This window comes from Gouania willdenowi, chromosome 1 (genome assembly GCF_900634775.1).
Source record: "Gouania willdenowi chromosome 1, fGouWil2.1, whole genome shotgun sequence".
NCBI classification, from domain to species: Eukaryota; Metazoa; Chordata; class Actinopteri; order Blenniiformes; family Gobiesocidae; genus Gouania; species Gouania willdenowi.
In genome coordinates this window covers 40,322,498-40,338,670 of record NC_041044.1, presented here as the reverse complement: position 1 = coordinate 40,338,670, position 16,173 = coordinate 40,322,498, and the positions used below count along the sequence as shown (strand labels likewise).

Below are 16,173 nucleotides of genomic sequence, written 5' to 3'. Positions count from 1 at the left end.
GAGTTGACAGCAATTACTGGAGTGTTGCAGCTAAAGTAGAGCTGGGGGGGAAATCGATTTATTCGATTAATCGAATTTGTAGATAAAAAATATTTCTATTTTGCAAATTTTAATTTAAATCTTTTATTTTTCCCCTATGTGAGCCAGCCCCTTCTTTGTTTACATTTATTACCCTTTGAGTAGGCTATGTGTGTGCCACAGGCATGTTTAATTTTTATTCACACTATGCTGAGATGCTAAGGGACGAGTTTATTATTATTTTTTTTTAAATTGTAATGTTATGTGTTATACAATATGTAGTTATATGATTTCTTAATCACATAATTGAAGCTACTGTGAAGTTGCTGTTGCACTTTTGCTTAAACCTAAGTTAAAGCTTGAAATAGTTGAATGACAGAGCCTCATTTACTTTTTATTCTGGAATTTTTCTATGTATTTTAACTCTTGACGACAATCACAGCAATAAAGTTGCACTTTTCGCAATATATCTGATGTCTGCAGTCATTTTTAAGTGCATAAAAAAAGGAAATCGAATGAAAAACTCAAATTTTTCTTTTAAAAAGAAAAAAATTTGAATTTTTTTTTTTTTTAGGCCAAATCACCCAGCCCTAAGTTAAAGCAGCACAAACATATCACCAAAAAATAAATAAAAATTAATTTGCAATGCAGAAACTTGCAGGATAAATGACCTTTCAGTATCAAACTACTACTACTAGGTATTGCAATGTGTAATGATCATAATGTTGTAATCATGTCTGACTCTTCAGAATTACTTACATGGACTTTGTTTTCCACACTGTGTTCTTGCACATTATTTTGAGGAGATTTCATTATTTAAAAGCAAAAAACAAAAAACAATGAAGGCATTTCTTCACATTGAGAAATAATGAGTGGGATATTGAAATTTTCTTCCCGTTTAAAGTTATAAATAAACACAGCAACTATATGCATTTAAATTAATGTAATGGGAACCAATAAATTGTGTATAAAACATGTTTTTAATTATGTTATTTCCTACTATATGAAGGAGACGAAGACCAAAAATAGAATCAAGCAAGTTGATTTTTGGTCTTGAACTACGTTTTTTTTTTTTTCTTCGTATACAATCAGACATAAATTAATAGAAGATAATACATTAATTTTATTGGGTTTTAAGTCATCAAAGGACTAGAGTTTAAAATTTATGAAATCAGATTTTTCTCCCATTTCCGAGTCTCCAAAGTCCTACCTGACGTTCAGCAGCTGAAGGCCTACGTTGATCAAACGATACCTTTTTTTATACTTAATTACACTGTCCGTGTTCAAATAAGACGATTTAATGCACTGAAATTTAATATAATATCACAAAGATATCAGCGTCACATTTGCTGATTCTTTTAATGATAATTACGATCAAGTGGCTGCACCTGTTCACGCGCGGAAGGATACTTAACGCAAGTTGTTTGTGTTCCTCCGCTTGAAAAGATTTACACTTGAAAACTATTATTTTAAAATAGGTACATGTTAATTTTCTGCGTGTTTATTCATGTAGATATTTGCTCAATATTTTATTATAAAGTCTGTTTGCTCTTATCTCTTATTTTTCTACTTTTACGTTCATTTTCCAGATTGTGAGACATGCATCCTGCGCCGTTCCACGAAACGTTGAAGTAGTCTAATAACACTGAAAAAATCAAATCAAATCAAATGTATAAAACCGGGGGTAAATGTATATAAGTAATTATTTGGTGAAATAGTTGGAGGAAAAAACCTTTCATCACATTATTTATGTCCACAGTAGTTTGATATCTGGCGCCATCTAGTGATAAAATGCTGCTATTGCGTCGTCAAATGTAAAGAGAAATGACAATTAATGACTTCATCAGTTTTTTTTTTTTGTTAATACTGTCTTTGTCTGATATTCTGTTTCACCATGAACTTATATTTTGTAAGAAATAAAAAAAATAAATTTGCATGAAATTCTATTTTTTTTTTTTTTTTTTTTTTAATTTTGGGGGATGTCATCTTAAACCAAGGATGTAAATCTAGATTTATTTCAGGGCCCAAATACGGAGCAGTTTATCTTAAGTGTGCTGCAGATTTTAAGCAGGAAAGCAAGTAATTTAATTATTATTGAGCTCTAGTTTGCACTTTTATGTCTAAATAAATGATAAATGATAATAACACAATGTACGGCACTAATAATATCAAATTAATAATGGACAGATATCATCAGTCCCTGCAGGATCTTCAATTTCAATTTATTTGATTTTGTGACTAAATTTTATGTAATTGGAGAACCTTTGTGTAATAACTTGAAGAAAATTGCAGGATTTTGGAAAAATGTTGACTTGTTTTAACAATTTAAGATTAAAAATGACTTTTTTTAATTGTATTTAAATTGTTTTTTGTTTTATATATATATAAAATCAATATTTTTGTGTAATTGTGCAATATTTCAGTGGTGGTTACAATGCTTTTAATGTGTTGCAATGGTTATTTGATGCACTTGATTTAATGATGGCTGTGTGTAATGCCTGCAATATTTTTGTATGCACAGACATTTTATTTTCATATCTGTTGAGATTATATGAAAATAAAACACAATAGGATAAATTTGTCAGCATTGTGAGTAACTCATGGTGCTTTATCCTTAATGTTCTCACTTACAGTTGTTGCAATGCCGTCATTATGTTGCCATGGTTACTTTGAGACTTCTACACAGTCGTTTCATTGAAAAGAAACTTGTTGCACTTTATTTTATGATGGAAGTGTGTAACACTGCATTTTCTTTTTTTTCTGTAAAAATGTGCAAAAACACTATTAATAATAATAATAATAATAAGTAGGATGTTTTGAAGCAAAAAGTTTTGACTCGATTTGTCCTCTGAATAATCAATATCTTCAGATGAACATATACAGCAACTTGATTTTTCATCTCTACGTTTAATTTTTAATATTAACTGGGTAGAGTATATCGCGATTATATCGCATCGTGAACCATGTATCGTGATGCGTATCGTATTGCAACATCCTTGCCAATACTCACCCTTACATGTAATATAAGCATGGGGAAAATGTGAGCACTGCTAATAATGTGGAACTTCATTGAATTTGTTTATTATTTGGGATATATATATATATATATATAGATATATATATATATAGATAGATATATATATATATAGTTGGTAATTTACACAATGATTCATGGATTCTCTGACTGTGGGCCAAATTGGAGGTTCTAAAGCAGTGATTCTCAACTGGTGGGTCGCGGACCTGTACTGGGTGGGTCACGAACAGCTGGTCAAACATAAATAAATACTTAAGGTCTCTCACGTTGGACTTGTCTTTTGAATAAAGTTTTATTTTGAAAGGCATGCTGTGGAATGCTTGTTGCATAGGAAAATATATAGATTTATGTTTTCAAAAAAAAATTGTATTTGTGTTTTATTTTTGAAAAATGAAATTTGGTTGGTAGAATCCTAAAAAAATAATTTCAAAAAAGTGGGTCGCGATTTAATGACTGTGGCAAAATGTGGGTCCCAGTGTGAGACCAGTTGAGAACCCCTGCTCTAAAGGACCGGATTTGGCCCCCGGGCCTTGAGTTTGACACGTGTGCCTTACACTAACCATGCATCAGTGCACAAATGAAATCAAATCAATAACTTTATTCACACAAAAGGGAAAAATTCCATTACTTTTGCAAAGTGAAAAACTATATATATTTTCAATCTATACTCTAATGTAGCTGCCCAGTTTAAAAAATCTCACCCAAAAGCTGAATTAGAATGTGTAAATGTGTGTGATCACTGATTGGTTTCAGCCTTTGCTACATAGATGCTGGTGTGAGCACCAAGTGGGAGTAAATGTTGGAGCCTGAGTGGCTCCACTGGTATCCAGACTGTCTAGATGTTTCTCAACAGCCACTGTGGAGGATTCACTCCTGAGTTAGAGAAGTAGTTCCACCACCAGGGTTTCTCCTCCCGCTCTATCCCTCCTGGGCCAACGTCTGACTGGCTGTAGCGCTCAAACTGGTTGTAAGGGTCGAAGCGATCCCACGAGTCCACCGTAGGGAAGAGGTGGTCGTGTATGTCAGGCTCTATAGGAACCTGTGTGAACAATAGATGGATTTAAGAGCCAGGTGAGGTTTTTCACTCTCGTCTACCTTTGAGGACTACCGTACAAACCTTCTCCAGGACAAAGTCGACGCGTCCAGCCTTGTCTAAGTTGCGAGGCAGATGAACTCTCTTGCTGACCCTGGAGTAACCCTTGGCTGTGGCTGTTATTATGTAGGTACCAGGGTTCAGCAGACGCCAGTAGTCTCCATCTTCAGCTAAAGTCAGAGAAAGAAACAAATCAAAATCCACATTTATGGTTGAAATCAGTGCACTGATGCATAAATGAAAACTTCTCTACGTTTAAACAGCAGTAATATCAGTCATAGGTATTCTACTAGTTCTCAAAGTTGGAGTACATGTACTCAGTTTTGGTTTAGGCTTACTAGTTTTTGGTTCTTTTGGGTTTTTTTTTTATTATATACTGTATCACGCTGTGTCTCTCCATGAAACCAAGTGAAAATGAAATAAAACAACAACAACAAAAGAAAAAAACACAAACAAAACAGCTCTTCCTGCCTCCATCACACCAGATTTAGCCCCACCCCCCACCCCAATCTTTATACATTAAAGGAAAAAGTCAATTACTCAACAAATCAGCAAACAATTGCAAAAAAACAAGTTACATCCAACCAACCGTAAACCAAAAAAAAAACACTTTCATTAATTAGTTTACTATTGAGCGAGTACACTTTACGAGTGAAGCAAACAGGGTCATTGGGCAAGGCACTAGTAAGACAAGTAAACCTTATATGCTAATGAGGGGGCGGGGAAAAGGTAATTCAAGCTTGTCATTGGCTTTAGAAAATATTACAACCAATCAGGATTTGTTTATAATCCATCCTAGTTTATTTGCATTAGGTCTACTAGTACTACTACGAGGAAATATTTTGGCTTTACTAGTACAACTAGTACTACAGGTGTACAGTACACCTGTAGTACTAGTACTACAGGTGTACAGCTTCCTAGCAAAATCACTTAAAGGTAGAACGTTTTGTGTTACTAGCACTAGGGCTGGGATATATTTTAAGTGTACTAGTAGTACCAGTGTGAAAAAAAATCAATTTCACAAAATATTTTTTATTTAAAAATAGATTATGTTATTTAATTTTTTTTAAATATTTAATTATATTTGTGCAATATTTCAGTGGTGGTTACAATGCTTTCAATGTGTTGCAATGCTTACTTGATGCAATAATAATAAATAAGATGTTTTGAAGCAAATAGTTTTGACTCAAACTTTGTCCTCTGAATGATCAATATTTTCTGATGAACATATACAGCAACTTGATTTTTAATCTCTACGTTTAATTTTGATATTAACTGGGTAGAATAGCACGATAATATTGTATCGTGACCCAAGTATCGCGATACGCATTGTATTGCAACATCCTTGCCAATACTAACCCCCACCCAAAAAAAAAAAAAATATATATATATATTTTTATATATATATATATATATATATATATATATATATATATATATATATATATGTATTAGTAAAGGTTTTCGAACAGGAGTGCGTGAGTAGACCTTGTTAGTAAAACAAAATCATCTACTGTTTTTTTTGTTTTTTGTTGCTGACTAATGTTCTTATTGATTTTAAGCTGTTGAATGAACTATTTGATCATGTAAAGCACATTGAGTTGCCTTGTGTATGAAATACATTTGCCTTGCCTTGCCTCACTAGTGCACAATGTTGTGTTACTACTAATATTAGTAGAAATTAAAAAAAACTCAAGGCTTTATTAACAAAAACCTTTCAACTAGTAGAAGATTTCCCTTTACTAGTCAGGTCTACTCCCACACTAGTGGCTTTACTAATACAACTAGTAAGGCAAAAAAAAAAAAAAAAAACAAAAAAAACACTAGTAGTACTAGTAGACATAATGCCAATAAAGTGGGAGCGATTTTCACCAAATCCCCCAAAATTACGGGCAAATCCAGCTCCCTGATTGGTTGTAATATTTTCCAAAGCTTTTCCCCTCCCCGTATTAGAATATAAGGCTTACTAGTATTACTAGTGACACGTTTTGCTTTACTGGTAAAGTGTACTCATGCATTAGTACACCATAATTGAATTCATGGAGTCCAAATTTGAGAACTCGTAGAGTTTAACTATGGTTGATTTCCCGAAATAAGGCTTCCCATAAATAAACTGCTATAAAATTAAACAAAATGATAATAGAAGTAAAGAAAAAAGGGAAAAAAGCCTTTAAACCCTTCCGTTCATTACTGCAGTTACCTGTGGTGACATCTTTCCTAATCCCTCTGACAGAAACTGTGGCATCTTTAAGCCCATTTCCATGAGAATCCGTCACCACTCCCTTTAATCCTCTGTGGACCTGGTTGGAGAAGGAGAACATCTGCATGACATGTAATGCTAAGGACACTTTTCTGCACCATAGTTGGTTTTTTTTCCCTCTATTTTGCAGATGAAGCTGTTAATGTTTGTTACTTTTGAGCAGCATTCACACTCACAGATTCCAGAAAACTGAGCAGCGCCTCCTTGTTCCTCTTCCATTCTGGGTAAAGCTCAGATTCTGGGGGGAATTTGTCACAACCGAGCTCCACAGTGACCTCCAGACAGTTAGTGTGTAGATAATTGAAATCTGACATTCCTGCGGGAAACGTGTGTTATAGGAGCAGAGCTGATCAGTTTTAATGAGTACATTATGCCCAAAGTAGTCCTGGGCAATATTTCGAGATTCAAGATATAGTGTTTTCTGTTTCGGTGATACAGAAAATTACAATATTGTCTATATCAATATGCTTTTATTTCATTCCTTATTGTGTATAAAAATAGTCATTCTAGGAGTTGCTGCTTTCGCTACTTCTCAGAACAGCATGAAAAGCACAGTTAGATAGATTTATGAGTGTGTCCTAACCCAGACCTTCACCCCTAACCAGCCACACTACAAAACTCACTCATACGTGCTGTCCCTTAGAACAGTGGTTCTCAAACGTTTCTGGCTCTTGTACCCCCTTCCTCTTTTTGCTGAATCCAAGTACCCTTCCTTTGTCCGACTAGAACATTTGGCCTAGAATAAAAACAAACATTCTAAAGAATCTCATTTTGTAAATACTGTAAGTTGAAAGAAATTGTAGTTAATGCCTCCTGAATAGATTTATTAATATAGTTTTTATCATCTCCTGTCATCTCCCTTCAGGTGTGGAACCAAGACTGACCCTTGTATTTTCAGTTTATGTTCGACTCAAGATCATTTCTATCATCATTTTGTGTGTGTGTTTTTTTTGTGTCATTCTGTTTGTTTTTGGTGTGATTTAGTTGTTGTTTGTCTGTTCTTGTTCATCATTCAATGTATTTTTCTTTTATTTTGTGTGTTGTTGGTATTATTTAAATTTGTCTCTCTCAGTTTGTGCGTTTTTGGTGTCAATTGTTCGTTTCTTATGTCGGTTTTTTGTGTATTTAATAGTGATCTTGTGTATTTTTCTCTCATTTAGTGTATCTTTGTTGTCGTTCTGTGTGTTGCTGGTAATTATAAGTATTTTTCTCTCTTAGTGCATGTATTTTTGGTGTCATTTTGTGTATTTTGTTTGTCTGTTCTTTTTATTATTCAGTCTATTTGTCTCATATGTTGTGTGTTGCTGGTAATATTTAGTATGATTGTCATATTTAACTAAACATAAACATTATAAAACCATATTTTTAATGCATACATTTGTTAATTGCCCTCTCTCTCTCTCTCTCTCAAGTACCCCCTGTAGTGCGATCATGTACCGCTGAACCCCCATTTGAGAACCACTGTCTTAGAGTAGAAAAAGCCAAAAGTCGCACATATTGTGCAGCTGTTTGTTAGTAAATGTGCCTGTGTGGCATTTTTAATTGGCCGTGGCTATGGGTACGTTAAACGTATCAATAGCCTGCCACTCTATACATACGCAGAGCCCCTCATTGGCGAGTTTAGGTCACGTGATAGGTGCAGCACGTGACTTAAAGTTCCGTCAGTTTTATTTCAGCTATCCCGCTAATCCTTTTATTTTAGCCCTATCCCTAACCCTAACCAAGGAAATACCCTAAAATGTTTTTTTTTACGTATATGTATTTTTAAAGGTGGAATATAAATATAAAGGTCAGGAAAAGGTCCGCAATGTCATCAGTCGTACCCATAGTCCCGGGGGCTATGGCTACGTTTAACATATCTATAGACACTTTCTTTTTCATCAGCAAATTTAACCCAGAATTGTCTTTCTGGTTAGACTTCATGGAGTTAAAAATATGGAGATTTATATTGTATATTGCCATTCTGAAAACAAATATCAAGTTTTGGTCCATATTATCGCCCAGCCCTAGACCAAAGCACAACAGGTTTTCTCTTGACTGAAAAATGTCCTCACCACCAATGAAACTGTACCAAAGTGCCCCATTGATGATGCCCCGTGATCGGTAAAAAGAAGCTCCACATCTCTCTGTGTCGTTGTTGGACATGGTGGTGTGGGCGTCGGCATAGGTGCGAGCGAGCTGCTTGAAGATCTTCAGGGCACGGGGATGACATTTAACACACATGAGACGTCGCTCACGGCCATAAGTCAGTTTCTGTGCAGTCATCCTGCCGTCTACTCACCTGTTCATCCGGAGTCGGCGAGAACATTCTCTCTTCTTGGGGGTGTCTAGAGAAGTCGAAGGGGTAGGAGACAACCAGCTCTCCTCCGTGGAGACTGGCAGACTGCACGAAAGGCAAAGACCGGATCCATTTCATCACCGCGTAGGTCTCTGGAGCCACCTACGGTCCAAACACAAGCACAGGGTATATCTTTCATCATCTGCATGGCGTACAAACAGCCAAATCATCACCAACGTCAAACTTAACATATGGGTCATTCCATGTCATTTCACAAATGGTCCACGCCCTTCGGTCTCAGAAAGTTCTAAATCTTTTTACAAATAGTTCCGTTTTTAATATCCGCGAGAGGTGAAAATAACCCAAATTTGGGGTCAAAAATCAAAAAAGAAGAAGTAGCATAAGGAAAAAATGTTTTATATCCCAAGAAAGAATAATCTTTATACTATAAATTAAAACAGAGATCAGATATTTACTTATATTGCCACATGCAGTTATGGGCCAATGAATGTCGTAAAAAAAGTAGTTTTTTTCAGATTTCAAGAGAATGCGACTAATCATTAGTGATGTGAACAGTCTATGTACATAACTCAAAGCTGATAAAATTACAGGGAGCTGAGGCATATGTAAAGTTGTTTACTGAAGACCCAAACATGTTCCAGACCCAAACCCCAACAAACTTTTTTCCAATTTTGAGGGGTTGGCATGTCCACCAGACAGAATGTATGGCAGTTATTTTTGTATATCCTCAGAGAGTAGGTGGAGCTGTATTACTATAGCAAATTTTACTTTCCTATGTGATGTAATTTTTGAGATATTGGAAGCTGAAAATGGAAGAAAAATAAGGATGAGCAAAAATCAACACATCACCCCCCCCCAACAGAGTTGTATGAACAACTCTCTTCATACTTTGCCAAACCAGTACGAATCAGGGATGGGGATGTGATCCACTCGGTAGTGTCGGCTGCGACGGTTGCGGTAAAAGATGGAAGTCAGATCGGGAAAGTTGCGGTTCAGATCAATGCTCTGGGCATTCGTGCGACCGTTGGTCCAACCATTAAGCAAATGACCCTGAAACAAGTGCAGTAAGTAAAAACATGAATGTAATGGAAACATTAAGTCACATAAAGTTAATATAAGAGTGTGACATAGTGACAGATGGATATTGGATTTATAGGATGTTGTTCCACATTTCTGTTCATACAGTGAGTGCAAAAGAAACACTGGACCTTGGACGAGATTGTGATCAAAGGTGGGAAAATAAAGCTGATATCCGGAGTTTCTGAGAAATCTATGTTTATGTATCATTCTTTTGAAATGCAAAAAAATACCTAAAGAGTCTACTGCCTGTGGTCATTCATATACATTAATGTATCTAAGTCCCGCCTTCATCCTATAGACCCCTATACAAATGGAAACAATTGCAGAGTGCACCCAGCCAATAGATAGATAGATAGATAGATAGATACTTTATTCATCTCCAAGAGAAATTCACAGTTCCAGCAGCTTACAGGTATGGGAACACAGGGGCATGCAGGGAAAGTACAATGTAGAAATTTAAAAATTTAAAAATTAAGAAAAAAATTTAGGCTTCGACTTCCTGTTTTTGAGACTGTCAATCAAAGTGAATGTGGAACTGTGCACGAAAACAAGGCCACGCGTCACAACAGCAAACAGGTAAATATGATTTTGGCTCTCACGACCCATAGAACTATATCAATACGACCCCATATGACCTTGTTATGTTCCGCGATGCGTGTGCAGAAAAGTAGGGCGTGACTTCTGGTAGAATGGGAAAGGCAGTGGGAGGAAGTGAAGCTGTTTAGGGCGGGACATCGAGATGTTTCTGAGAAACTTTGGATATCAGCTTTAATAGGAGAGTCCTACTTTATCTTTCCTAAAGAACAAATAGGGATGAGAGAACATGATCGCATGAAGAACGATTAGAGCAGCTACTCCCAGATCATTATTTTGCACCTGATTTTAAAGATCCCTGCTAAATGACACATAAAGGCTTGATCACACTGTAGCTGGCCAACCTTTGATGAGGATGTTTAGTATTAAAAAGGTTCAAAGGAACACTACTGATGATGTGTCTTAGACAAAGCTCCCATACCAATTTCCAATGGTACACCTCATGTGACTACCATCCTCACATCCCGTGTTTAATGATTTTTAAAACTTCTGGCAACAAGACCATGGAGACTCATCACTGTCACTGTGTCACTTAGCTAAATTGGTTTTATTCTGTTGTCTGATTGTAGTCTTGTACTCTCTTCTGCTGTGCTCCTGTTTTTTAGGCTGAGCTACCAAACTCAAAACGCCACTCACTTTGTTCTTCCTCCTGTTGTTGTGTACACTAGTTAATATCACTACTCCTCTGTTATTCGTGAACTGATTGGTAGCCATAATCAATGGATGTGTACACATCGATGCTCAGAGCCCGATTTTGGATTTGGGGCCCAGGGGCCCCAAAAGAAAAAACAAAAACAAAAGTTGATTTCTCAATTGGGGAAATGGGGGCAAGGGGGTCCCCAGGGGCCCCATTTTACAAATGACTACTCCTCTGTTAGTTCCCGTTACAGCGGAATGCAGTTTGGTATAAACACTCTATGAATGATAATGATGAGATGCTCGAAGCCCTTTTTTTTAAATGGGGCACCCCTATTTCTGGTCATTTCCAAATTAATGGGAACATAGTCGTATGATATATCATTTCAAAAGTAATTCAACGTAGATTACAATTATGCCTTGCATAATTTGATGAGGGGCCCGGGGGCCCACCCCCTTTTCTGTTAATTTCTCAATTTATCGGAACATATTCCTGTGATATGTCATTTCAAAGGCAATTCAACGTAGATTAAGATTTTACGATGTACAATTTGATTTGTTTTACTTAGTGGAACCAAGTTATTTGACTGAATTCTCTGGAACGCGGAACATGCTATTCGGCACGGAGATGTTCAGCGGGCCTGGCCGTTGTTCATCTGAGCTTGTTTGAGCCCACTGTGGGTTTTCTTGTGGTGTTTTCACACCTGCGCTTCCAAACATGACTGACAGAGCATTGTTTTGTTGTGAGAACTAAGACGACAAAGGGAAAAACGTTTCTTAGACCGGATGAACAAAGTAACTTTCCATTCCCTTTCCAAGTCTGAGAAACACTATTCCATAGTCTTCCACCTCCTCATGCCAAGCTGAGTAGAAAAACATGCAGTGGACGGATAACGGACAATGACAGTTTGTCTTTTGTTTTTTTGTGAACAATATTTACTTCGTGGTTGGCAAGCTCCGGGTCATAGGTGTCCTCTACAGCCGAGGCGGCCAGCTCGTAGCCATCAGGATTCATGGAAGCCAGAATATGGATGCGTGTGGTGTTGATGATGGTTTGGATTCTCTGGTTTCCCAGCATGTACTCAGAGCACAGGTACTGGGTCAGATAGATGAGCAGTTGGCGGCCCAGCACTTCGTTGCCGTGCATGTTGCCAACCAACTTGATCTCTGGCTTCACTGAAAATAAACAAACATAGAAGAACAAGCTGCAGTCACACAGTGATGTTACCTTAAAGGGAGTATAGAAAAGTATAACTAACACAGTATAAAGCATTTCATAATTTTATCTTGTTTTTGGGCGGGTGGTATTTAAAATATTTCAAATTAAAGCTCATTTTTATCAAGGTTGGTTCTTCTACTGTAGTGCAATTCTTCTTCACAATGTAAATGATGAAGCGACACTGCGCCCAGCAGTTCATGTATGGTACTGCAATAAAAATGGAGCAGAAAGTCTGATTTTGTCATGAATTTATCTTTGAGGTCAACATTATCAATTATGTAACCAATCATTTTTGCATTACTGCAACTCCGCCTATGAACAAGACGTGAATCCACAACCTTCCTCTTCAAATGCATTAATAGCCAACGCCGTAGATTCTTTGTTACTCACAGAGCTCGTGCTGTCCCGGATTGTTGGTGAACTCAATCACCATCAGGTCTCTGCCCTCAGTGCTGCGTCCGATGCTGTACACGTGGGATATGTGAGAGCACTTGGCTGCTGTCCTCTTCAGTAAGCTGTACATCTGAGCGTTGGAGGTGTAGGTGAACTGGATGATGGTGCTGGGCTCCTCAGGAGAGAGACTGGACAGTGCTCCCTCCTGTCTGGCTAAAAAAAGGGACCACAGGGTTCAAGAAAAGAACAAAGAGTGTGACTGGGCCCAAATGTAACAGTTACAGTTACAGTGATGTGATAATAGGACTTCTACCTCTCAGTCCTGCCAGAGGGTCGAAGCAGCCCTCTTCATTACTGGCAAAGAATCGATCACAGTCCAGGAAGTAGGGCCAGGCCATGTCGATACCCTCAAAGACGTGGGCACAGTCCTTCCTCAGTGCTTCACATGCATGTCGGCACGGTTTGATCATCTTGTTGTTCTGGCACGGTGAGGCGAGAACTGAACAGCCTATGAGGCGTATCTCAGGGGAGCACTCCCCATTCAGCAGGCCATGGATGACGCTGAGGAGAAGATACTCTGCACCCGACTCCGCGTCCACTCGAGTCCGGTGGCCGAGAATGTTGGGGAAAATTGTCCTGTAGAGCAGTGTTTTTAAACCTTTTTTTGAGCCAAGGTACATGTTTTTATTGAAAAAAATCCCAAGGCATACCACCAATCGGTAATGCTTAAAAAATAACATTTTGTAGCCTATTTTAAGAATATACAGTCATTCTTATTAAAGTGTCTTGAATACAAATCAAACAAAAACATTTTTTTTAATCATCTTTCATATTGTGCATACTTGATACACATCATGGGAGGGAAACAATGAGTAAAAACTTTCAAAATGATTAGAACTACAAATAAACTTTATTCTGTTAAATATCATTTTGTTTTATATAATGTTTTTTTTTTTACAATACATAATTTAATATTATATGATATTAGCTGCTGTGCATCTGACTGTGTGTCTGTCTCACAGCAGCACAATTGCATATTTGCAGGCAATAATTTATTAGCTTTCAAAAATGTTTTTTAGACCAGTTATAGGTGAAAATGAATAATTTCCCATGGTATACAAGTGTGCCGCAACACAGTGGTTGAAAACCTGTGCCGTAGAGCATAATGTTAACACAGAAATGATATTTGAATGTGGACTAGGATACAACACCATTCACCAGTATAGGCTACGTGTGGTTAGATGAAATGTTTCCAGGACAGTGACCCACCTTGAGTATTCCAGATCATTGCAGTAGCCGAGATTCAGCTCTGAACAGGTAGCTGTTGGGTGACAGAAGGAAAATCAACACATCAACACTGCATTTGCTCCGTCACATAAAAACATTGTGAGGTTTTATGGGAAATTTAGGATCTGATGTCAATATTTTATAAAGTTTGATATATGGACTCTTTTCAATATCTGCTATCGACCGATATTTAAAAAATATTATTGAGCGCTTTAGAGTAGCCAATAAAGGAAAAAAGAAAGAACATAACAAACATCCATTTGGATGCATGAATATACAACAAAATCATAAGTGATAATAATAATAGCATGTGCATGGGAGAGGTAGAAACCAATAGGCTTACAAATAAAAAGCCGATATTATATAATAGTGCTTGATTAAATATCCTTATCCTATTATATCCGTTAAGGATAAGGATTTTTGTTTTACTTGGTTGTGTACGGGTATATTCTAATATATATATATTTATATCATATGAGTGTTTCAATTGTGTTTCATAATCAATGTGCTTTAAAAAAAAGTATATCGGCCTCAAATATCGGTTTCCAAAATCGGCTTTAGATATCGGCCATCGGCTGTTTTAAATCAGTATCTGCATCGGTCTTTGAAAATCCTATATCAGTCGACCTCTAGTATTATAAAAATTAGACTTGAGCTAAATCTCAAAGGCATGGGCTGTAAAATCATGAGATTTGCAGCTGACATGCATTAAAATTAATGAAGAATGAATATTATTAATAGTCAAACTGCAGCTGGAAAAATGTGCTTTGTCATGCGTAAGTTTAATAGAGCTGGAGACTATTACAGCTAACTATGCTGATGATTCCATGATCCATCCATCTTCTGATCTACACCCACCTATTCTGTTTAAATGTATGATGGTAAAAGTGCTGACAGCCCCTGGTTAATGAGAACAGACAGGTACAGACTTTGCTGAGTCAGTGGTCGTTCCTGGAGGCCAGGCCTGTTACATCTTGCAGAAAACACTTGGTATTCTAAACTGTGTGGATTTCATTCCCATAAAAGGTTTGGGGAGGGGGTCCTTCTTCAGTTCTAAACTCTTATAATGCATGACTATTGATTTGGTTTTTTTATGATCAAGTTCAAGCATTGCATTATTTATCAGTGGGGTTTTTTATACGTACGTTTCTCCTCTTGCACATTGTGGCTGCATCTTCCTGTGAAGGAAACCAGTCAGACTTTTAGAGGCAAAAGGAAGGAGTGCATGACTCACTATGAACACTAGAGGGCGTGCTTATCAACTGCACGTCTTTTATATATTCTATATAATATAAACACAGATAAGTTGCTTAGAAAACGACATGTTTGTCACGTTTTATAACGTTAATTATAATCCATGTTGAGAGCACTATAAGTTGTAGGTCAGCAGCTGCAAAAAAAAAAAACAAAAACAAAAAAAAAAAAAATACTTTAAGAAACAATGAGATACTAAAACTCCAAAAAAAAAAACAAAAAAAAAAAAAAAAAAGATAAAATATGATGTGCAACTGACAATACCTTTTTATTCTAAGTACATAGTTACTCTGAATCATTTGGTCCCTAAAAAATATATGATTACAGTTCCAAAGCTCCCAGTGCAGCTTGTTTCTCAGGCAAAGAGCCACAGATTGTCAGAGTAACGCAGAGTAACGCAAAGTAACGCAGAGTAACGCAGTCCTTACCGAGGAACTCGTCTGTCGGATGGCAGCTCTGAGGAACACTTCCACAACTTTGCAGCAAGAAAACAAACGCAGCCCAAAGTGTGAGACGCATGCTGGAGCTCAGTGATGTGGCAATGTGTGTGTGCGCGTGTGCGTGTGTGCGCGTGTGCATGTGTGTGTGTGAGAGAGAAACACAGAAAAATGGGTTTGTTTGAAGCTGAAACTCACAGACTGATAATTACTAACTACAAGAAGAGAAGAGATCCTCCCTTTGTCTGCACAGAGCATCCCTGACAGCTCATGTTACACTATGTGTGTGTGTGTGTGTGTGTGTGTGTGTGTGTGTGTGTGTGTGTGTGTGTGTGTGTGTGTGTGTTTGCTTTAGTTTTAGTCATGATCTTTTGACTAAAATGCAACTTCGTTTTAGTCAAAATGAAGTCACCAGGACTATTTCAGTTATAGTTTAGTTTGAGTCAATGTCATGAAGGTTTTAGTCGACTAAATCTGTTACAAATATATATCGACTAAAATATAAAGCATATTTGTTTATGCATTAATAATAATATTTAAAAAAAAAAGATTAAAATAGCATTGATCAA

General features: G+C 36.9%; 1 protein-coding gene across 1 annotated transcript; it reads right to left on the bottom strand.

Moving 5' to 3' along the window:
* Positions 1-3,630: 3,630 nt before the first annotated feature.
* cpz (carboxypeptidase Z) lies at positions 3,631-15,788 on the bottom strand. Its single transcript, XM_028453967.1, has 13 exons — positions 15,596-15,788; positions 15,059-15,091; positions 13,896-13,947; positions 12,940-13,262; positions 12,624-12,839; positions 11,955-12,190; positions 9,593-9,754; positions 8,687-8,845; positions 8,460-8,595; positions 6,582-6,721; positions 6,346-6,445; positions 4,170-4,315; positions 3,631-4,091 (listed from the first exon to the last, which is right to left on the bottom strand). The coding sequence occupies exons 1-13, from the start codon at positions 15,744-15,746 to the stop codon at positions 3,888-3,890; spliced, it is 2,058 nt and encodes a 685-aa protein (XP_028309768.1). The 5' UTR covers positions 15,747-15,788; the 3' UTR covers positions 3,631-3,887.
* Positions 15,789-16,173: the final 385 nt, after the last annotated feature.

Coding starts and splice junctions, on each gene's coding strand:
- cpz (XM_028453967.1), bottom strand. CDS start 15,746: ATGCACACGCGCACACACGCACACGCGCACACACACATTGCCACATCA. Junction 8,846..9,592: donor ATTCGTACTGGTTTGGCAAA/GTATGAAGAGAG, acceptor TTTGGACCGTAG/GTGGCTCCAGAGACCTACGC. Junction 8,596..8,686: donor CGCCGACTCCGGATGAACAG/GTGAGTAGACGG, acceptor CGTGCCCTGAAG/ATCTTCAAGCAGCTCGCTCG.